This window comes from Bos taurus, chromosome 1, assembly GCF_002263795.3.
Source record: "Bos taurus isolate L1 Dominette 01449 registration number 42190680 breed Hereford chromosome 1, ARS-UCD2.0, whole genome shotgun sequence".
Classification (NCBI taxonomy): domain Eukaryota; kingdom Metazoa; phylum Chordata; class Mammalia; order Artiodactyla; family Bovidae; genus Bos; species Bos taurus.
The window spans coordinates 86349095-86372947 of NC_037328.1; the positions used below are offsets into that span (position 1 = coordinate 86349095).

At 38.2% G+C, this 23853-nt stretch overlaps 1 protein-coding gene across 1 annotated transcript in view; it reads left to right on the forward strand.

Annotated features, from left to right (window-relative positions):
- The window catches only part of CCDC39 (coiled-coil domain containing 39), a 52198-nt gene extending 30199 nt beyond the window's left edge, over positions 1–21999 (forward strand). Inside the window, exons 13-20 of the mRNA NM_001206056.1 lie at positions 650–858; positions 4905–5028; positions 14605–14764; positions 15209–15315; positions 16490–16630; positions 16769–16948; positions 17088–17173; positions 21086–21999. Of these exons, the coding sequence (NP_001192985.1) occupies positions 650–858; positions 4905–5028; positions 14605–14764; positions 15209–15315; positions 16490–16630; positions 16769–16948; positions 17088–17173; positions 21086–21239 (1161 nt within the window). The 3' untranslated portion in view covers positions 21240–21999. The remainder of the gene's footprint in view (positions 1–649; positions 859–4904; positions 5029–14604; positions 14765–15208; positions 15316–16489; positions 16631–16768; positions 16949–17087; positions 17174–21085) is intronic.
- The last annotated feature ends 1854 nt before the right edge of the window (positions 22000–23853 follow it).

A 23853-nucleotide genomic window follows, 5' to 3' on the forward strand; every position in this document is an offset into this window, starting at 1 on the left:
TTTAGGATTTGAAATAGCTCAGCTGGAATTCAATCACCTCCACTAGCTTTGTTTGTAGTACTGCTTCCTAAGGCCCACTTCACACTTCAGGATGTCCAAGTCTAGGTGAGTGACCACAACCTTGTGGTTATTCAGGTCATTATGATCTTTTTTTGTACAGTTCTTTGTATTCCTGCCACCTCTTCTTAATCTCTTCTGCTTCTGTACTCTATTCTACTCATGACTCTCCTTCAGTATTCTACTTATGATTGAACTATTTTAAAATAAAAATGTATTTATACTTTATCTTGTAGAATTAGTTTAAAATATAAAAATTCTTATCCATAGGGCATCATATATTTTCTGGATATTGTAACTTTCAATTTTAGGAATAACTTCATTTTGTTTTTTTTATTAATAGTAAAACTTGAATTTACAATTACATTATAATAAAAGTTGGAATAGTTATAAACCCTTCTCTTAAAAGGAAAAAGCAGAGTTATGACTCAGAGCAATCTAAACTTAACCCTAATTAATATCTTGGAAAATAGTCAAATTAGAAAAAATTCTATTTTCAAGTTTGGCTTTAGTAGCAATAACAAAGAAACGTATTTTGGATTGGTTATACAAATAATTGTTTCAATATTTGATGATTTTGTTATGTTGATAGGATTTGATGATAGAAGACAATCTTTTAAAACTTGAGGTTAAACGTACTCGAGAACTGCTTCACAGTAAGGCAGAAGAAGTTCTTTCTCTGGAAAAAAGAAAACAACAGTTACACACAGCTATGGAAGAACGGACCGAAGAAATTAAGGTTCACAAAACAATGCTTGCATCACAAATAAGATATGTTGATCAAGAACGGCAAAATATAAGGTAATAATTAGAATTTTAAAATACTGCTAATGAATTTTGAAAACATGAGTAGTGTTAGAAGAACTGACTGCTCCCTCCACCACCTTGGATATCCATCTTTTTATTTGTTTGAAAAGGCTATTAATATAATGTGTGTGTGTATGCTCAGTCATGTCTGACTCTTTGCGACCCCATAGACTGTAGCCTGCCAAGCTCCTCTGTCCATGGAATTCTCCAGGCAAGAATACTGGAGTGGGTAGCCATTTCCTTCTCCAAGGGATCTTCTCGACCAAGGGATTGAACCTGGGTCTCCAGCATTGCAGGCATAATCTTTACTGTTTGAACCACCAGGGAAGATTAATATAATACATAGGCCACATTTTAGTAGCAAATCTATGCTTCTCTCTCTCTCTCTCTCTATTTCCTTAGGCTAACTCCTTGTTCTGCAGATTTATCATTTTACATTAAGATCACCAATTCCCTTGGAATTGATTTTTATGTATAGTTCGTGGTAAGGGTTCAATAACATGTTTTCCCTTATGGATCTGCCTGCTATGCAGGAGATGCAGGAGATGTGGGTTCAGGATCCTGCAGGGGGACCCAAGATACCCCCTGGGTTGGGAGGATCCCCTAGAAAAGAGCATGGCAACCCACTCCAGTATTCTTTCCAGGAAAATCCCATGGACAGAGAAGCCTATTGGGCTATGGCTATGGGGTCGCACAGAGTCGATCATGACTGAAGCAACTGAGTCTGCACGCATGCTCAAGGGTCCAGTAACATGCTTTCCCTTATGGATACCCAATAGCTGCATTTATTGAAGCAATTTTCCCCTAGAGATTTCACCTATCTTGTATAAGATTTATTTCTGGATTACATGCTACTTTTTAAGTGTTACTGTCAATGTTATCTCTTTTTAAAGCATTTCATATTTGATTTGTTGCTGGTATGTAGAAATGCAGTTGGTTTCATTAAGTATTCATCAACCTTGCTTAAACTTTTATTAATTCTAACAGTTGATCTGTAGATTCTACCTTCCAGGTATTTAATTGATATCATTTGCAAACAACAGTTTTGTGTCTTCCTTTTCAACCTCTATAACTTTTCTTGTTCTTGCTTTATCGTCCTTGCTATTTAACCTCCAGTTCAATGACAAATAGTAGTGGTGATTGCAGGTACCCTTGTCTTGCAGGTGCTTGATCTCAAAGGGAAAGTGTTCATTGTTTTATCATTAAGTATCAAGTTTACTATAGTGTTTTTTGAGGTTCTTTTTACAATATTAAGAGAGATCCCATCTATTTTCATTCTTTGCTAAGAGGTTGTTTTAGTTTTTTTAATCAGAAATGAATGTTGACTTTTATTATGTGATTTTTTTTCAGTCATTGATATGATATAGCTTATTCAATGTTAGTATAATTGAAAACTGTATATTGATCGCTTTTTCAAAGTTAAACTAACTTACCTTCTTGTAGTAAATGTAACTGTCACATATTATATTTTGTATGTATCTAGATTTTGTTTGCTAATATTTTTATATAATTTTTACATTCTATGCTTATAGTTCGTTTCTCTCCTGTCCTTGTCAAATTATCAGGTTATTAAGGTTACATCTACTTTTATAAAATGATTTTTGTGTTTCTTTTTTTCCTATACTCTAGGTAAGTTTGTAAAAGAGCAGAATTACATCTTGAATTTTCGAACACGTCACTGGTAAAGCCTTTGGACATCTGGAGTTTTTTGAGGAAGATTTAGTTCAGTTGAACTGTTGGTTCAGTTTATTTATTGGTTATGGAACAGTGTGGATCTTGTATTTTTTCTTGCATCTGTTTTAGTAAATTTCTTTTCTCTAGAAAAAATTTTCTACAGACTTCTTTCATGAAAGTGGCTCTTATTTCTGCGTAATCTTCTGTATCTCCTTTTTTTCCTCCTCTCAATCATATCACATTTGTTTTCTATTTTTTCATTCATAAAGAAACTTATCTTTCTTGTTTCCAGAGCTGTGGTCGGTAGGTTTTTTTTCCTTTTAATATTTTCTGTTTTAGGAAGGAGACATGTTTGTGCTTGGTCCACCATCTTAAGCTGAAAGGCCAACAAGGCTTGTCTTTTACAATCACATAAAGGATGAGTAAATATTTTCTGATGAAATAATATTAATACTTAAAAATAAGCAAAGCTATAACTTCTGATACTTACTATATTTTACCATCAACTTTCTTTAGGAGTAGGAACCTAGTATGTTGAAGATTTCTTTTCACTATGGTTAGAAGGCTTATTTTCATGAAGCTGTAAGCAGGCAAATGAGTCTCCATGTTGCTGTACATATATTAGCATTATTAGTATTATTACAAAATAAGTTAAAAATGATTTAAAAATATAAATTTACTGGAATAAAAGGAAGAAAGTAACCAGCAATTTTAAGGCTGTAAATCTCAGGAGATAATTCTCCAAAAGTTTCTCATATTTCTGCATACCTTAGGAGGAGAGGCAATAGCTATCCTGTTCTGGACCATATTTTAAAAAATTTTTGGTGAAAAACACCTAAAATTTATCTTAACCATTTAAAAATGTATAGTTAGTAGTAGTAATATTTTCACATTTTTGAGCAACAGATCTCTAGAACTTTTTCATCTTGTAAAACTGAAATTCTATACCCATTAAATATTAGCTTTGCATTTTCCCCTTCCCCTCGCCCTTGATAGCCACTATTTTTTCTGCCTGTATGAATTTGACTACACTAGATGCCTCACATAAGTGGATCATGTAGTATTGATATTTGTGTTTTTTGACTGGTTTATTGTATTTAGCATAATGTCTGCAAGACTCACCCATGTAGCATGTGATAGATTTTCTCTCTAAGGCTGAATAATACTTCATTGTATGTATGTATCACATTTTATCCATTCATTGGCCTATGGACATTTGGCTTGCTTCCACTTCTTGGCTATTGTGAACTATTGTGAATAATATATGAACATCGATGTGCAGACATGTCTTTGAAAACCATTTTCAGTTCTTTAGGATATATACCAGGAGTAGGATGACTGGATCATATGGCTATTTTATTTTTAACTTTTTGAGGAACTGCCATATTTTTCATAGTGGTTGCATCATTTTACTGTCCCACCAAGAGTTCTTAAAGGTTCAGTTTCTCTACACCCTCACCAATACTTTATTATTATTTTTTTTGTCTTTGATAGTAGCCATTCTCGCTGGTGTGAAATGACATCTTATTGTGGTTTTGATTTGCATAGGACTATCTTTTAAAGGATATTTGGATAGTGAATAGCCTTGGGGCTAGAGATAGTATCTCCCTCCGGAGCAAAGGTTAGGTATGTTTGCTTATTTCCCATTATGAAATATTTGGATTAGCTAAGCTTGAGTTCTTCAGTTGTGACATAAACCTACTGTATGTGCAGCATCCACTTGATCCCCTCCTCACTTGCATGTGACTTCAAGAGCAAGGGGAACCAATGCAAATAGGCAGCTCATGCTACTTGGTATGCCAATGAGTGGTAAAGTCCTTTTTCTGTGACCCAGATATCTTGTGTTTTCTGCCAGCATCCATGAAAGTGGCAGACTAACTTGCTAGCTTTTAAGTAGGGTGAAATCTGAGACCTTTCACAGTTCAGTTCAGTTCAGTTGCTCAATCACGTCCAATTCTTTGCCACTCCATTGACTGCAGCACGACAGGCTTCCCTGTCCATCACCAACTCCCGGGGCCTACTCAAACTCATATACAAGGAGTCAGTGATGCCAGCCAGCCATCTCATCCTCTGTCGTCCCCTTCTCTCACCTTCAATCTTTCCCAGCATCAGGGTCTTCTCCAATGAGTTGGTTCTTCACATCAGGTGGCCAAAGTATTGGAGTTTCAGCTTTAGCATCAGTCCTTCCAATGAATATTCAGGACTGATTTCCTGTTTTCAAACTGAAATGTAAAACTTCAAAGTGAGAACCTATTTAAACTGTTTCAGTAGTAACACAAATACAGATGTCTTCTCTAAGAACAGTATAGTCCTTTAAAAAAGTATATTGTTTGTTTTTCAGTGTTTAATTTTTCTTTTCATGTTAGTGCTGAGTTTCATGAGCGGCTAAGTAAAATTGATAAGCTGAAGAATAGATATGAAATTCTTACTGTTGTTATGCTGCCTCCTGAAGGAGAAGAGGAGAAAACGCAGGCCTACTATGTAATAAAGGTAAGCTTAATGGATTTATGGGCTTCCCTGGTGGCTCTGATGGTGAATTATCCATCTGCAATGCAGGAGACCAGGCTTTGATCCCTGGGTTGGGAAGATCCTCTGGAGAAGAGAATGGCTATCTACTCCAGTATTCTTGCCTAGAGAATTCCACAGATAGAGAAGCCTGGTGGGCTATAGTCCATGGAGTCTCAAAGAGTTGGATATGACTGAGTGACTTACCCTTCCACTTCTAATGGATTTACAGTTGTGGTAAAATGAAGTATCCATTCAGTTCAGTTTAGTTCAGTCACTCAGTCGTGTCTGATGCTGCGACCTCATGAACCACAGCACACCAGGCCTCCCTGTCCATCACCAACTCCTGGAGTTCACCCAAACTCATGTCCATTGAGTCGGTGATGCCATCCAACCATCTCATCCTCTGTCATCCCCTTCTCCTCCCACCTTCAATCTTTCCCAGATCAGGGTCTTTTCAAATGAGTCAGCTCATCGCATCAGGTGGCCAAAGTACTGGAGTTTCAGCTTCAACATCAGTTCTTCCAATGAACACCCAAGACCGATCTCCTTTAGGATGGACTGGTTGGATCTCCTTGCAGTCCAAGAGACTCTTAAGAGTCTTCTCAAACACCACAGTTTAAAAACATCAAATCTTCGGCGCTTAGCTTTCTTTACAGTCCAAGTCTCACATCCATACATGACTACTGGGAAAACCATAGCCTTGACTAGACAGACCTTTGTTGACAAAGTAATGTCTCTGCTTTTTAATATGGTGTCTATGTTGGTCATAACTTTCCTTCCGAGGAGTAAGTGTCTTTTAATTTCATGGCTGCAGTCACCATCTGCAGTGATTTCGGAGCCCAGAAAAATAAAGTTGGCCACTGTCTCCACTGTTTCCCCATCTATTTGCCATGAAGTAATGGGACCAGATGCCATGATCTTTGTTTTCTAAATGTTGAGCTTTAAACCAGCTTTTTCAGTCTCTTCTTTCACTTTCATCAAGAGGCTCTTTAGTTCTTCACTTTCTGCCATAAGGGTGGTGTCATCTGCATATCTGAGGTTATTGATATTTCTCCCAGCAATCTTGACTCCAGCCTGTGCTTCTTCCAGCCCAGCGTTTCTCATGATGTACTCTGCATATAAGTTAAATAGGCAGGGTAACAGTATACAGCCTTGACGTGTTCCTTTTCCTATTTGGAACCAGTCTGTTGTTCCTTGTCCAGTTCTAACTGTTGCTTCCTGACCTGCATACAGGTTTCTCAAGAGGCAGGTCAGGTGGTCTGGTATTCCCATCTCTTTCAGAATTTTCCACAGTTTATTGTGATCCAAAGAGTCAAAGGCTTTGGCATAGTCAATAAAGCAGAAATAGATGTTTTTCTGGAACTCTCTTGCTTTTTCCATGATCCATTGGATGTTGGCAATTTGATCTCTGGTTTCTCTGCCTTTTCTAAACCAGCTTGAACATCTGGAAGTTCATGGTTCACATATTGCTGAAGCCTGGCTTGGAGAATTTTGAGCATTACTTTACTAGCATGTGAGATGACTGCAATTATGTGGTAGTTTGAGCATTCTTTGGCATTGCCTTTCTTTGGGATTGGAATGAATCCCAAGCTCTTGTTAACAACCAAATGGTATTTTTTTTTTTTTTGCTATGGAATTTCAAATATCATAGCTGTCCAGTAGCTATTGCACATAATTAGGGTCATAGAACATGAGTTGCTAGATGGAGGTACTGAAGGACTATTAGTTTTATACACATGAGGTCAAAGAAAAGCCTACACCATTCAGACACAGGTTTTTTTTTTTTTTGGCTATCATTTGTGTCACATTCAGTTCAGTTCACTTCAGTTTAGTCGCTCAGTCGTGTCCGTCTCTTTGCAACCCCATGGACTGCAGCCTGCCAGGCTTCCCTGTCCATCAATTCCCGGAGTTTACTCAAACTCATGTCCATTGAGTCGGTGATATATGCAACCATCTTATCCTCTGTTGTCCTCTTCTCTTGCCTTCAATCTTTCCCAGCATCAGGGTCTTTTCTAGTGAGTCGGTTCTTCACACCTGTGTCATGTTGTGTTCCCTCATTTATTCAAAGTTCATAAACTCTTACTCTAAAACCTACTGTCACTCTCAGTATCACGTGCTTATGACAACCCATTCACTTTGGGCTCAAAGCTTTACTTCACTGTATCCACTCATATGACCACAACCTAGACTTTGTCTCCTGGAGCTCCACCACCTCTGAATCTTACACTCCTGTTTACCATTGCTGTCCTGGTATGGCAGATATCCAGAGAGGAAGGAGGCTGTTCCTTTGCCTTCATATTAGGAGACAAACACATCAGATAAATTTACTATTTTTTTTTCCTGATGTTTTGAGAGTTGACTACCATCTTGTGGTTGACTTCTACTTACTCTTCTAAGTTTCCCTCTGTACCCCTTCTTTTAGGCTGCCCTGAACACATATGTCTGCCACTTTGCCTCAGGAAATTCCATCCAACCTATATGAGAAATGAGTCCCAGCTCTCAAATGCTTCTTATCTCATCAGTCTTTAGTACCTCAGGCTTCTGTCCACTATTAACAGTAGTTTCCTCCTCTCAGGTTTTGAAGGTTCCCAAGGGGTGAATTGGAGGCTCTATTCTGTTAATTCTTGGGAAGTAGATAGATGCTGCAATTGCAGTGAAGTTTCTCTCCCAACAAGGGCTCTGATGAAGCATTGGTGTTAGAGTGCTTTTGTCCGAGTCTTAATTCTATCACTGATTAGGTAGGTGACCTTGAATAAGTTACTTAACCATTTGGGGCCTCAGTGTCCTCACTTGCAAAATTAGGATACTGTTACATTTGTTGTAAGAAGTAAATGAGAAAATATATGTAAAGCCCTTAAAGCAGTGCATGGAACAAAATGTGCTCTCAATGAATGTTAGCTGAAATTATTGTTATTGCTGTTATGATGATGATGTTGATGGGAAGTATCCACTTTTTAGGAAAAAACAGGCAGGTCATATGAGGAGGAGTATTCCTTTGTGCCAATGTAACTAATATATGACATTAATCAAGGCTGTCAGTTGTTCTCAATTTCCTGATGCCACATTCCACTTTCCATCTTCTCCAGGGTTCATAGCTTGCTACACAGTTATTTACATGTTTTGTTTATAGAACATTTAAATGTTTTACTCACTATTCCTCATGTGTGCCAGATGTATAAAACTGAAACTTTCTTTAATAACTAAAGTCAGTCTGGCTTAATATTAAGAAAAATCATCCATGGTCTGAAAATGAGGAAAAGCAATCAGTGGGTGTACAATGATGCCACTTCATGGTGACAGAGAAGGCTTGCCATTTTCTAGCAGGCCCTCCAGGGATTGTCTGATTCTACATGAATGCACACCTCTGACTGATTTTCTGTTGACTAATCTATTTTACCATTCTCTAGAGGGATAGACTTTATCTTATGGAAAAATGATGGTAATGCATATGATTTTCACTCATAACAATGCAAATGAATTTTTCCCAGTGTAATACAACTCACTTAATGCTTGTAGGAAAGATAGCCCAAGCATTATATTGCATTACCAAAGCCTTTGACTGTGGATCACAATAAACTGTGGAAAATGGGAATACCAGACCACCTGACCTGCCTCTTGAGAAACATGTATGCAGGTCAGGAAGCAACAATTAGAACTGGACATGGAACAACAGACTGGTTCCAAATAGGAAAAGGAGTACGTTAAGGCTGTATAATTGTCACCCTGCTCATTTAACTTATATGCAGAGTACATCATGAGAAATGCTGGGCTGGAAGAAGCACAAGCTGGAATCAAGATTTCTGGGAGAACTATCAATAACCTCAGATATGCAGATGACACCACCCTTATGGCAGAAAGTGAAGAGGAACTCAAAAGCCTCTTGATGAAAGTGAAAGAGGAGAGTGAAAAAGTTGGCTTAAAGCTCAACATTCAGAAAACTAAGATCATGGCATCTGGTCCCATCACTTCATGGGAAATAGATGGGAAACAGTGGAAACAGTGTCAGATTTTATTTTTTTGGGCTCCAAAATCACTGCAGATGGTGACTGCAGCCATGAAATTAAGACGATTACTCCTTGGAAGGAAATTTATGACCAACCTAGATAGCATATAAGCAGAGACGTTACTTTGTCCACAAAGATCCGTCTAGTCAAGGTATGGCTTTTCCAGTGGTCATGTACGGATGTGAGAGTTGGACTGTGAAGAAAGCTGAGTGCTGAAGAATTGATGTTTTTGAACTGCGGTGTTGGAGAAGACTCTTGAGAGTCCCTTGGAGATCCAACCAGTCCATTCTAAAGGAGATCAGTCTTGGGTGTTCATTGGAAGGACTGATGTTGAAGCTGAAACTCCAATACTTTGGCCACCTCATGCAAAGAGTTAACTCATTGGAAAAGACTCTGATGCTGGGAGGGATTGGGGACAGGAGGAGAACGGGACGACAGAGGATGATATGGCTGGATGGCATCACTGATAGATGGACATGAGTTTGGGTGAACTCTGGGAGTTGGTGATGGACAGGGAGGCCTGGTGTGCTATGATTCATGGGGTCGCAAAGAGGTGGACATGACTGAGAGACTAAACTGATCTGAAATGAACTGAGAAGATATTAGCCAGTTTTATAAGAAAATTAATTTCAGCATTTCTGACTCTGTATATATGTAAAATCTGTTCTAATTCTCTTTTTGAACTTGTCTAAATGTCTTACTGGTTCTTTCACTAATGAATTGGATAAAATCTTTGACATGTTTATGTTCATATGAGCATAATATTTAACTTTTTGAAAATATGATTTCAGTAGTTTCACTGCTAGAAAAAACTTAGAAGCTAAACATCATTTCTAGTTTTGAATGTGGTAGACTTAGGATGTAAATTCACTCAATTCAGGCTCCTTTCCCTTCCTTATATCCTTTACATTCCTCCAGAAGGTGGTCTTTCCTGATAGGCGTATATATGTACGTTTATAGCACTGGGGGAGAGGAGTTTGGTTATAGAGCAAACCACTCTTTTATTTTCTGCATACTCTATTTCAGGGGTAAGCAAACCAAGGACTCTGGGCTAAGTGCTTCCCACTACCATTTTATAAATAAGTGCTGAACCACACAATACATAAACTCATTCATTTATGTATTGTCTCTGGCTGGTTTCATGCTACAATAGAAGTGGTATTAAGTACTAGTGGTTTAGAGACTGACTGCCCCATAAAGCCTAAAATACTTACTCTTCCCCATACTGTTTGCTGACCCCTTGTATTAATTTGTTAGAGCTGCTATAACAAAGTGTCACAATTAGGTAGCTTATACTATAGACATCTTACAGCTGTAGTGGCTGGAAGTCCAAGATGGTGTCAGCAGGACTGGTTCTTTCTAAGGGTTGGGAGGGACAATATGTTATATGCCTCTCTCTTAGTTTTTGGTGGTTTGCTGGCAGTTTTTGGAATTCCTTAGCTTATGGAAGCATCATCATTAGCTCTGCCTTCATCTTCACATGGCATTCTTCTTGTGTCTTTTCAGCCTTTCCTCTTTGTCTGTGTTAAAATTCCCCATTTTTGTAAGGACACTAGTGATAGTGGACTAGGGGCTACCCTAATGAGTTCATCATAACTTGATTACATCCACAAAGACCCTATTTCCATATATGGTCACATTCTGAGGTACTGAGGGTTGGGACTTCTTGTGTTTTTTTTTAGGTTAACAGTTTAACCCACAGTCCTCATTTTTGGTCCTGCAAGTATCCTCTTGTCTATGTTACACACATGGTCATATTCCCTTTTACCCACCTTGTATTGTTCAGTCACTCAGTCATGTCTGACTCTTTGCGACCCCATGGACTATAGCACACCAGACTTCCCTGTCCTTCACCATCTCCTGGAGTCTGCTCAAACTCATGTCCATTGAGTTGGTGATGCTATCCAACCATCTTGTCCCGCCATCCCCTTCTCCTCCTGCTTTCAATCTTTGCTACCTTAGCAGCTTCTATATCTGACTCTTAAAAGAGTCAGAAAAAATATAATCAGCAATCAGTGAAGGTCTGGCATCTTTCAAATCACATTTCCAAGTTCCTTTTTATCTTTATAAGGAAACAGTTCAATTCTGATCAGAATTTAATCAAACAGCCCAATAAAATTACTTTAAAATGCTGACAGAAAGGTATAAACATTTCTACCAAATACTGCTGCTACTGCTGCTAAGTCGCTTCAGTCGTGTCTGACTCTGTGCGACCCCATAGACGGCAGCCCACCAGGCTCCCCCATCCCTGGGATTCTCCAGGCAAGAACACTGGAGTGGGTTGCCATTTCCTTCTCCAAATAACTGCTCTTCTAATCCAGGATAAAAGGTAAAACATTATATAATTGGTGATTTACAGGTAAATGGGACCATAAAGGTTTAGAAGTTTAAGGTATATATGGAATTAGATCTGGAATTTGTATAAATGAACAAATCCAATGCCTTTGACAAATTGCACTTGGAGTAGTGAAGTAAATTATTTAATGCTATTCAGCTTACTACGGAGAAGGCAATGGCACCCCACTCCAGTACTCTTGCCTGGAAAATCTCATGGATGTAGGAGCCTTGTAGGCTGCAGCCCATGGGGTCGTGAAGAGTCGGACATGACTGTGTGACTTCACTTTCACTTTTCACTTTCATGCATTGGAGAAGGAAATGGCAACCTACTCCAGTGTTCTTGCCTGGAGAATCCCAGGGACGGGGGAGCCTGGTGGGCTGCCGTCTCTGGGGTCGCACAGAGTCAGACAGGACTGAAGCGACTTAGCAGCAGCAGCAGCAGGAGGAAATCTACAACTAAAATCTAGCTGTTTTGACTCATTCTAGCTTTTCCCCACTACACTATATTTTAAATGAAATGTTTGCTAATTCTAGACTGAACTTGAAAGAATTAGATGTAGTTTATCTCAGAATTTTTTTTTTTTGCTAAGCTTTTTATTACATACTATTTGATATAAAGTATGTATCTTGAGGCATAATAAAACAATAAACAGTGAAAATGTTAAGAATTGAAATGTTACCAAAACTTTTCCAGTGATCACATTCTGATTTAAAGATAGATACTTGGGATTGAATAACTTTACCAAAGAAATTATTAGTTGATTTTGACTAAAAATAGGTTTCGGTACTTTTTTTTTTAAACTTTATTAAAGTATTGTTGATTTGTTTAGTGTTAAATTTCTGCTGTACAGCAAGGTGATTCAGTTATACATATATTCTTTTTCCAATATTCTTTCCCATTATGGTTTATTCAATAGGATCTTGTTGTTTATCCAGCCTGTATATATTAATTTGCTTCTGCTAATGTCAAACTCCCATCCCTTCCCCACCCCCTCTCCCTTGGTGACCACACGTCTGTTTGCTATGTCAATCAGCTTATTTTTAGAAATACATTTTACCACAAATTTGCTTCAGTAATTGAGCCAATTGTAATATCTTAACACTTTAGGAAAGATAACTAAAATATAGTTAATTTCACAATAGTGAACGTGAGAAGGACTTAAAAAAAACTGTAGATCTTAAGTTATGTAAAATTTGATCAGGTTTGAAGGAGGCAGCAATGTTGACTGTGAGAACTTTTTGCTTGCTTAGAATAAATGAGAACTAGAGGTGTGATTCCTGAACCCTGCTTTTACCATATTAGTCATTAAAAACCAACAGTCTTCTGGACTCCCCTGGTGGGCCAGTGGCTAAACTTGCATCTGCTAATCGCAAACTCCCACTCTTTCCCTCCTCTTCCCCCACCCTTTGCAACTTCAAGTCTGTTTAATGTGTCTGTGGAACTGTTTGTTTCATAGATAGGCTTGTTTTAGAGTCTGCATGTAAGTGATATCATATGATATTTGTCTTTCTCTTTCTTCATTTAGTATGATAACCTCTAGGTCCACCATGTTGCTGCACATTGCATTATTTTATTCTTTTCTACAGCTGAGTTAATATTCCATTGTATATATGTACCACATCAATCCATTCATCTGTCCATGGACATATAAGTTGTTTCCATGTCTTGTGAATAATGTTGTGAACAGAGGGGTCCATGTATCTTTTCTGAGTTATCATTTTATATGCGTATATGCCCAGGAGTAGGATTGTTGGATCATATGGCAACTCTCTTTGTAGTTTTTTCAGGAACCTTCATACAGGTCTTCCACAGTGGCAGCACCAATTTACATCCTCACCAACAGTGGAGGAAGATTCCCTTTTCTTCACACCTCCTCTAGCATGTGCTATTTTTAGGCTTTATAATGTTGGCTGTTCTGACTAGTGTAAGGTGGGATCTCACTGCAGTTTTGATTTGAATTTCTGTAATGATTAGTGATGAGGAGCATCTTTTCATGGGGGCATTTTTAAATATATATGCATACTCTCTCTCTGTCTTTAATTGGAGAAGTGCTTTGGAACTGTTTTGGCACAACTCTAGAAGGCCTAACCCAGAAGTCCGCTGACTACTTACTGAGGAATTTTTGGTTTTCAGCAGTTTATAGACTTCACTTGTTCCTGGCCACATTTATCATAATTATCTTTAATTAAAGCTGTTTTAAAATATGATAATACATACATGAAGTGAAGTGTTAGTTGCTCACTTCTGTCTGACTCTTTGCAACCCCATGGACTGTAGCCAACCATGCTCCTTTGTCCATGGGATTTTCCAGGCAAGGATACTGCAGTGGGTTAACATTTTCTTCTCCAGGAATATATACATGAAATTGGGCTTAAAATTTGCTGTTTTAATAGTTTTTAAGTGTACAGTTCAGTAGTATTAACTACATTCATATTGTTGTGCAGTCAACACAACAGCCGTCTCCAGAACTTTATCTTTCAGAACTGAAACTGTACCTGTTAAACAGTTAACTCCCCATTTCTCCCTCCCTGAAATCCCTGGCAACCACCAATCTACTTTGCCTTTGTGAATATGACTGCTCTAGGTACCTCATGTAAGTAGAATCATGCAGTATTTTTTTTTCTTAAAAATATTCAATTCCTGGGGTGGGAAGATCCCCTAGAGAATGAAATGGCAAGCCACTCCAATATTCTTCCTGGAGAATTACATGGACAGAGGAGCCTGGCGGGTTAACAGTCCATGGGGTTGCAGAGTTGGACACAACTGAGCAACTAACACTTTCACTTTCATGGGTTTAGCTTGCTAACCTCTTTTACTCCTAAGATTTAAAATGTCAAAGTGTGCCAAACCTCTTCCAGGCAAGAAACATACATTCCTTTTATTTAATATCTAATTTGAAACCTCTTCTACTTAACCTTTTCTTTTCTCAGTAAAGTTTATATTTTTTGGTCATTTTTGTTCGAGTCTTCATGTTAAGTTTTAGTTAACTCCCATCATGGTTTTGTATCCTAAGTGCTATATTTGGAAGGCCTTCAGGATTTGGTAAATCAAGTGCAAGAAATAAATGCTTGGTGCTGCATGAGCGTCCCAAGGCAAATTGGTATTGTGAGTTAAGTACTTCCTGCCCTGATCACAGACATTCTTCTGCACTCCCCCCCCCACCCGCCCGCCATGATAAATACTTTTAACCAATCTATTCTATTCTGTTTTAAACAGGCTGCTCAAGAAAAAGAAGAACTTCAAAGGGAAGGTGACAGTTTGGATGCTAAGATCAACAAAGCTGAAAAAGAAATCTATGCTCTAGGAAACACCCTGCAAGTGCTGAACAGCTGCAACAACAATTACAAACAATCTTTTCAGAAAGTGACTCCATCTAGTATGTAGAAATTATTGAAACTTTTAAATGAATGTACATGCAATGAAAGCTGCATAGTTATTTTAAAAAGAGGATCACTATGCGATAAGGAAAACAAGTGCCTCATGTTTGATTCAGCTGAAAACCTAATCACCACAACCCCCCTTCCCTCCCCCACTTAAAATAAATGCTAAGGTGTTAATTCCATCTGTTACTAGTTGTAGTGATGTGGCATAGTACTCCTCTACAGAGTTCATTTCAAATCTGAAAAACACAGCAGCATACTGGGTGCTCTATGTTGACAAAATAAGAATAGTTATTTCACATCCTATTTTTCAAAAATTAGACATACGGAAGTTGATCTTTCATAATGAAAAATATTAGAAGTTTAAATTATGTATTATTTTAAATTTGCTTTCTACACAGCACGTTAAAAATTTAAAGCAAAATTCTTTTAAATTCTAGGTGCTGAGTATGAGGTAAAAATTCAACTAGAAGAACAAAAAAGAGCTGTTGATGAAAAATATAGATACAAACAAAGACAAATCAGAGAACTACAGGAAGATATCCAGGTAAATTCTATAGGCTTTAATAATAAGCCCTTAGTAAAAGTTAACTAGCACTATTATAATTATTCTACTCTTGTTAATATACAATTTTTTATAGAGAAGCAGTTAGAGATATCTCACTTAAATGAGAAAAAAGTGCTCAAAGTATTAACTAGTTAAAATCCCAGTGCTAAGCCCTGACAATTACCTGGTAATCAGTGGATAAATTACAGCTAACTACCTATGATATCCCCTAATCTTTATTTCAGTTAAATCCTTTAAAATCACCTTAAAAGACTATTCCTTAAAACAAAAATTTGAAAGATGAGAAAACAATGTGCATGGTAATAAGCAGGCTCTATATAAACATTTTGGAGAAGGCAATGGCACCCCACTCCAGTACTCTTGCCTGGAAAATCCTATGGACGGAGGAGCCTGGTAGGCTGCAGTCCATGGGGTCGCTAAGAGTCGGACACGACTGAACGACTTCACTTTCACTTTTCACTTTCATGCATTGGAGAAGGAAATGGCAACCCACTCGTGTTCTTGCCTAGAGAATCCCAGGGACGGGCGAGCCTGGTGGGCTGCCATCTCTGGGGTCACACAGAGTCAGACACGACTGAAGTGACTTAGCAGGAGCAGCAGCATATAAACATTTAAGGGCTTCCCTGATGGCTCAGTGGTAAAGAATCCACCTGCCAATGCAGCAGACACAAGAGAGAGGGGTGCAATCCCTGGTTTGGGAAGATCCACTGGAGGAGGAAATGGCAACCCACTCCAGTATTCTTCCCTGAAAAATCCCATGAACAGAAGAGCCTGGCAGGCTACAGTTGAAAGGGTCACAGAGCTGGACATGACTGAGTGCACTTACAGAGATTTTTTTTTATTAAAGGAATAGATTATATGAGTTGGGAATCTTTGAAAACTGTGTGCTTTCAATAGTCATTGTTTGAATTGTTTTTCTCCCAAATACCATAATAACCTTCCAGTGGAATTATATATAAAACTTAATCCATAAAACCATTATACTTATTATCTACCAATAGAATGTACATTATATATGCAGAGTTGGCTACAACTGAGCAACCAAGCACATATATACAAAAACAAAGGAATCAGAATTAAATACTTGACAAGTGGCAATTATAAGTTATTTCTGATCCTAACCAATAAATTTGTTAATATTTATTTTCTACAGAGCATGGAAAATACTTTAACAGTTATAGAACACTTAACAAATAATGTCAAAGAAAAAGTAACAGAGAAGCAAGCTTATGTACTTCAATTAAACAGAGAAACTGAGGAACAGAAGCCAAAATTAGAAAGAGTAACTAAACAGGTATTGGAAACTTTAAAAAACTGACCTGTCATATTTGTTTTGGAGTTCCAAATGGTAACCTCACATCTTCCTTCATCCATTAAAAAATACTTAGTTCTAGAAAATAGGTTTAAATAACTGACTGCTGTTGACCAACAGTGTGCAAAACTCACCAAGGAAGTCCGTCTTTTGAAAGATACAAAAGATGAAACACTAGAAGAACAAGATATCAAACTTCGTGAAGTGAAACAGCTTCACAAGATCATTGATGAAATGATAGTTGATATCACACAAGAAAATGCTGAGATCGGTGTTATCCTTCAAACATACTTTCAACAGGTAATAAGGTTATCTTCTAGTCAAATATTTCTTAAACATTTCATGAAGAAAAATTTAATTAAAAAACATAAAATGAAATCTATTGAAAAATACTCTGAAATGCAGTGGTACTAATGATTGCTCTTGAATATTTTTCCAGAGTGGTTTAGAACTACCTACAACTAGCACTAAAGGTAGTCGTCACAGTTCTAGATCTCCTTCCCAGACTTCACTGTTATCAGCAAGGTAAGTGGAAGGAGAAAACACCATCTCCTGATTCACTAAGTTACAGCTTCCATCCCAAGCAAATTCGGCCACTTCCATATGCCATCGCTGTTGGACCTGCCAGTGCACTGCTAGTACTCTCCCCCACTTTCCCTACCGTCTGATGTTTGTGTCAGAGGCAGAAACCAGCCAGCAGCACAAGACTCTTCTGGCTTCTCTCTGGTGTTAGCATTTCCAGTTTGACATATAGTGCTTTGTGACTATTAGCTATTTCAGCAGGATAAAGCAGGGTGACATTTTGGATGATACACATAGCATGGTCATCCCTGAGTGTGGGGAGAATTGAGTAAACCATAAAAGGACCACTTAGCTGTACATACATATTGAGTAAGATTTATAAGATTAAAATCCACTGTAAAATCTAAGAAGTTAGAATTTTATTTATGCTGCTTTGGTTTGCTAAAAAGGAAATTATTTTTTCTTCTGCAGTTTAGTTTTATCCAGAATTGTATCAGGTAGACATTTAGTCAATGTTCCTGTGCCTTGCTGACAAAATAATAAATAATAATAAAGATGATCCTCATCTTAAAATTCCCAATCTGCCACATTCAGAACCGTATTACTTTTCATTACTCCACAGCAAGATGTCATGAAAGGATTTCCTAAAAGATATTTTTTAAGTAAAACAAAATCATAAACATTTTCTATGTAAACATGGTGACCACCCACTTAAACACCCTCAGTTCAGTTCAGTCGCTGTCGTGTCCGACTCTGCGACCGCATGTGCGGGGGGGAGACCCGCACACCAGGTCTCCCTGTCCATCACCAACTCCTGGAGTTCACCCAAACTCAGGTCCATTGAGTCAGTGATGCCATCCAGCCATCTCATCCTCTGTCGTCCCCTTCTCCTCCTGCCCTCAATCTTTCCAGCATCAGGGTCTTTTCAAATCAGTCAGCTCTTGCATCAGGTGCCAAAGTACTGGAGTTTCAGCTTCAACATCAGTCCTTCCAATCAACACCCAGGACTGATTTCCTTTAGGATGGACTGGTTGGATCTCGTTGCAGTCCAAGGGACTCTCAAGAGTCTTCTCCAACACCATAGTTTAAAAACATCAATTCTTCAGCACTCAGCTTTCTTTATAGTCCAACTCTCACATCCATACGTGACTACTGGAAAACCCATAGCCTGGACTAGACAGACCTTTGTTGACAAAGCAACGTCTCTGCTTTTGAATATGCTATCTAGGTTGGTCATAACTTTCCTTCCAAGAAGTAAGTGTCTTTTAATTTCATGGCTGCAGTTACCATCTGTAGTGATTTTGGAGCCCCCCAAAATAAAGTTAGCCACTGTTTCCCATCTATTTGCTGGGAAATGATGGGACCAGATGCCATGATCTTTGTTTTCTGAATGTTGAGCTTTAAGCCAACTTTTTCACTGTCCTCTTTCATTTTCATCAAGAGGCTCTTTAGTTCTTCACTTTCTGCCATAAGGGTGGTGTCATCTGCATATCTGAGGTTATTATTTCTCCCAGCAATCTTGACTCCAGCTTGTGCTTCTTCCAGCTCAGCGTTTCTCATGATGTACTCTGCATATAAGTTAAATAAGCAGGGTGACAATATACAGCCTTGATGTATTCCTTTTCCTATTTGGAACCAGTCTGTTGTTCCATGTCCAGATCTAACTGTTGCTTCCTGACCTGCATATAGGTTTCTCAAGAGGCAGGTCAGGTGGTCTGGTATTCCCATCTCTTTCAGAATTTTCCACAGTTTATTGTGATCCAAACAGTCAAAGGCTTTGACATAGTCAATAAAGCAGAAATAGATGTTTTTCTGTAACTCTCTTGCTTTTTCCATGATCCAGCGGATGTTGGCAATTTGATCTCTGGTTCCTCTGCCTTTTCGAAAACCAGCTTGAACACCTGAAAGTTCATGGTTCATGTATTGCTGAAACCTGGCTTGGAGAATTTTGAGCATTACTTTGCTAGCGTGTGATATGAGTGCAATTGTGCAGTAGTTTGAGCATTCTTTGGCATTGCCTTTCTTTGGGATTGGAATGAAAACTCACCTTTTCCAGTCTATGGCCACTGCTGAGTTTTTCAAATTTGTTGACATATTGACTGCAGCACTTTCACAGCATCTTTTTGGATTTGAAATAGCTCAATTGGAATTCCATCGCCTCCACTATCTTTGTTTGTAGTGATGCTTCCTAAGGCCCACTTGACTTCACATTCCAGGATGTCTGGTTCTAGGTGAGTGGTCACACCATCGTGATTATCTGGGTCGTGAAGGTCTTTTTTTGTACAGTTCTTCTGTGTATTCTTGCTACCTCTTCTTAATATCTTCTGCTTCTGTCAGGTCCATATCATTTCTGTCCTTCATTGAGCCCATCTTTGCATGAAATATTCCCTTGGTATCTCTAATTTCCTTGAAGAGACCTCGTCTTTCCCATTCTGTTGTTTTCCTCTATTTCTTTGCATTCATCGCTGAGGAAGGCTTTCTTATCTCTCCTTGCTATTCTTTGGAACTCTGCATTCAGATGCTTATATCTTTCCTTTCCTTTGCTTTTTGCTTCTCTTCTTTTTACAGCTATTTGTAAGCCCTCCTCAGATAGCCATTTTGCTTTTTTGCATTTCTTTTCCTGGGGATGGTCTTGTCTCCTGTACAATGTCATGAACGTCCATCTATAGTTCATCTGGCACTGTATCAGATCTAGTCCCTTAAATCTCTTTCTCACTTCCACTGTATAATCATATGGGATTTGATTTAGGTCATACCTGAATGGTTGTGATTTCCCCCCCTTTCTTCAGTCTGAATTTGGCAGTAAGGAGTTCATGATCTGAGCTGGAGTTCATGATCTGAGCTGCTCCCCGTCTTGTTTTTGCTGCCTGTATAGAGCTTCTCCATCTTTGGCTGCAAAGAATATAATCAATCTGATTTCGGTGTTGGCCATCTGGTGATGTCCATGTGTAGGGTCTTCTCTTGTGTTGTTAGAAAAGGGTGTTTGCTATGACCAGTGCGTTCTCTTGGCAGAACTCTATTAGTCTTTGCCCCCTTCATTCTGTACTCCAAGGCCAAATTTGCCTGTTACCCCCAGTGTTTCTTGACTTCCTACTTTTGCATTCCACTCCCCTATAATGAAAAGGACATCTTTTTTGGCTCTTAGTTCTAAAAGATCTTGTAGGTCTTCATAGAACTGTTCAACTTCAGCTTCTTCAGCGTTACTGGTCAGGGCATAGACTTGGGTTACCGTGATATTGAATGGTTTGCCTTGGAAACGAACAGAAGTCATTCTATCATTTTTGAGATTGCATCCATGCACTGCATTTCGGACTCTTGTTGACTATAATCGGTACTCTATTTCTTCTAAGCGATTCCTGCCCACAGTAGTAGATATAATGGTCATCTGAGTTAAATTCACCCATCCCACCCTAGTATTTTTGTAAAAGCATACTTTCAAAACTTAGCATTCAGAATTGTATGGATAGTTATGTTTTTCAAATGACCCCACCACTTTATCCTGTCAATAGGTCCCTCATTTTCTTCTTTTTGGCTCAAATTATATAATCTATCATTTTAATCACTATTGCCAGCACTCAAATTTTCTTGCCTCTTTTCTTACCTTTTGTTGAATGATTTGGCAAACTTTTAATACCTAATGATTCTAAATTATAGTTGAAACATTTTTTTAAATAGAAATATATTTGCAGAACTATTTTTCTACTGATTTGAAACTTTATGTTTATCATCTCTTTCTTCTTAATTTCCTGATACTATTAATGGTCTTTTAGAATTCATTATTACCACTCTTAACAATGTATCTTTTTTGATCTCTTTAAGTACTTGTGGGATTATGGCATCTTTGTGATTAATGAGAGGGTCTCTACTAAAATACAAATTCTGAATTACACTATTGTAACTCTGGTTTTATTCTAGGTCATCTAAGAGCACAAGCACTTCTGCTTCTCAGACTTCGATCAAAGTATTAGAGCTGAACTTCCCAGCCTCTCCACTAACTGGCAGCACTTCCAGACCAACTAGTGCTAGCAGTGCCTCCAGTACTGGTAAAAGCAGAAAGACCAACAAATAAAATTTTAAATCTCTCTTGAACAAGTTGTAAACACAAAACCCAAAGTCTCCTAAGTTTAAAATAGTATATCACACTGTATACTTCTGGATGCCTTATACTGATATAAAGGCCTACTAAGTGTTAGAAATACAAAATGACCAGAGAAAAGTGTCATTGAGTGAAAAATGTAAAAACTTCATGCTAGCCATGAAACTTCTCACTTCTAATGTAACAGAATCTTTTAGGAAGAAATCGCTAAAGATTTACTGTACTATATAGTTTACAACACTATTAAAATTATTTTGGCCTAGATGATCCTGAAATTAGGTTTTATTTATTAAAAGAAACATTTCTCAGACTTTGGGAGAAGAAATCTGTTAGTTTCTTCTTTTAGCATTACCTCTCCCCCTCCCTCCACCAAGAAAACAGCTGATAGGAAAGAGAACCACTATATAGCAACAGTGGAGCTTAAATTTCTAGAAGTAGGCCACTCTGATCTTGAAAGAAGTCAAACATAGTGAAGATTCTGCTCTCAAGATACAACCAAGAATATGTTTTCAATATTTCCTTGATTTAATAAGCAGTTGAAAGAAAGCCAGGCGTAATTAGATTTGCAATAGGAATTCTGTAAATTTCTGGTAGACTACCAGATTAAGAATTAGTTATTTGTCAGTTCTTTATCATAACATGTGCCCAACACTCTGAACTTTGGAACAGAGGGTGAAGTATGACTATGTTATAAAACTGGTCTTCAAATAAATGTATCAGAATATATATACTTAAATGAGTACTGTCTCCTTCAAATCTTGGGGAAAAGTATTTCTTAACAAAAACTGTCATTGTTTACAACTGTCACTTGCAATTCCTTCTGAAAGGCAGTAATTCTCTGGATCACTGGTGTATTTATTGTCATTTCTTTTAACAGGAAGCAAAAGGCACAGCCAAGTCCAATGAATAAGATGGGTAAAAAGCTGGTTTGTTTTTTTGTAAAACATTATTCCAGTGAGATTTGTGAAATATAAAAACTGATTAATCTTACTATCACTTTGAATGTTCACCAAAATTCTCATTCTTTGCCCTATTTTACTTTGCAAATTACCTGGAAGTTGAAGTGTATTCCAAACAGGCAAGGACTGGTACTGTGACCTTGGGAAAGTTATTTCTCTATGCTTATTTTCTCATTTATAATATAGAGACAGTAAAAGTTATCTATGTTGTTTATTGAAATCAGGTAATTTATATAAATGCACAGGGCCCAACACACTGGAATTGCATAGTGAAAATGTAAAGTCGCTCAGTCATGTCTGACTCTTTGTGACCCCATGGACTATACAGTCCATGGAATTCTCCAGGCCAAGAATAGCATAGTGGGTAGCCTATCCCTTCTCCAGCAGATCTTTCCTACCCAAGAATTGAACTAGAGTCTCCTGCATTGCAGGTGGATTCTTCACTAACTGAGCTATCAGGGAAGCCCTGGAATTGCACAGTAGCTTCTATTATTGAGCCACCAACCAAAGCCTAGCACAGTATTTATGGAATGGTTAAGTTAGAGTACATCATGAGAAACACTGGGCCAGAAGCACAAGCTGGAATCAAGATGGCCACGAGAAATATCAATAACCTCAGATATGCAGATGACACCACCCTTACGGCAGAAAGTGAAGAGGAACTAAAGTCTCTCGATGAAAAGGAAAGAGGAGAGTGAAAAAGTTGCCTTAAAGCTCAACATTCAGAAAACAAAGATCATGGCATGTGGTCCCATCACTTCATGAGAAATAGATGGGGAAAGAGTGGAAACAGTGTCAGACTTTACTTTGGCCACCTGATGTGAAGAGTTGACTCGTTGGAAAAGACTCTGATGCTGGGAGGGATTGGGGGCAGGAGAAGGGGACGACAGAGGATGAGATGGCTGGATGGCATCACCGACTCAATGGACATGAGTTTGAGTGAACTCCGGGAGTTGGTGATGGACCAGGAGGCCTGGCGTGCTGCAATTCATGGGGTCGCCAAGAGTAGGACACGACTGAGCGACTGGACTGAACTAAGTTATATTAAGTTTTGGTATTTTATTGCTGGCAAGAACCGAAACAGAACAAGGACTAAGTGTTGTCTTCTGCTGGCATTCTCTGTCACTTAGACGTTTGTAGATGGGGATACTCGCTACCCTTCAACCCAGCCATCCAGTATCATCATGAATTGGAGATTCTAAAGCCTATGAGATTCTAAACAACTATGACTCCTATGTATACCTATCTCTATTCTCATCTATACGGTTTTTAATAATTTGTGAACAATCATTATAATCCAAGTTCATTCCTTCTTCAGCTGTAGTTGCTGAAATTAATTCTGAGTAAGTCCAGGTTCTGTCAGCTGAATCATTTATTCAGACTCTAGGAAGAAAAGCAGAAATGCAAGCCAGCTCTAGGCTATCAAAAAACACACTCAGCTGGACATTTGCAATACTAGGACAGTTTCCTAACTTCCTTTCCCTTAGTGGAAGACCAGATTTATAGTGTGCTTCACTTGCCACTGCTGCTTTTGCCAGAAGGACTATTTCCTACTCTGATCTATTCATGCCTGGAATGCATGGTCTTGTCAATATTTAAAGAAATTTCTTAGGGCTACACTGTTAGCA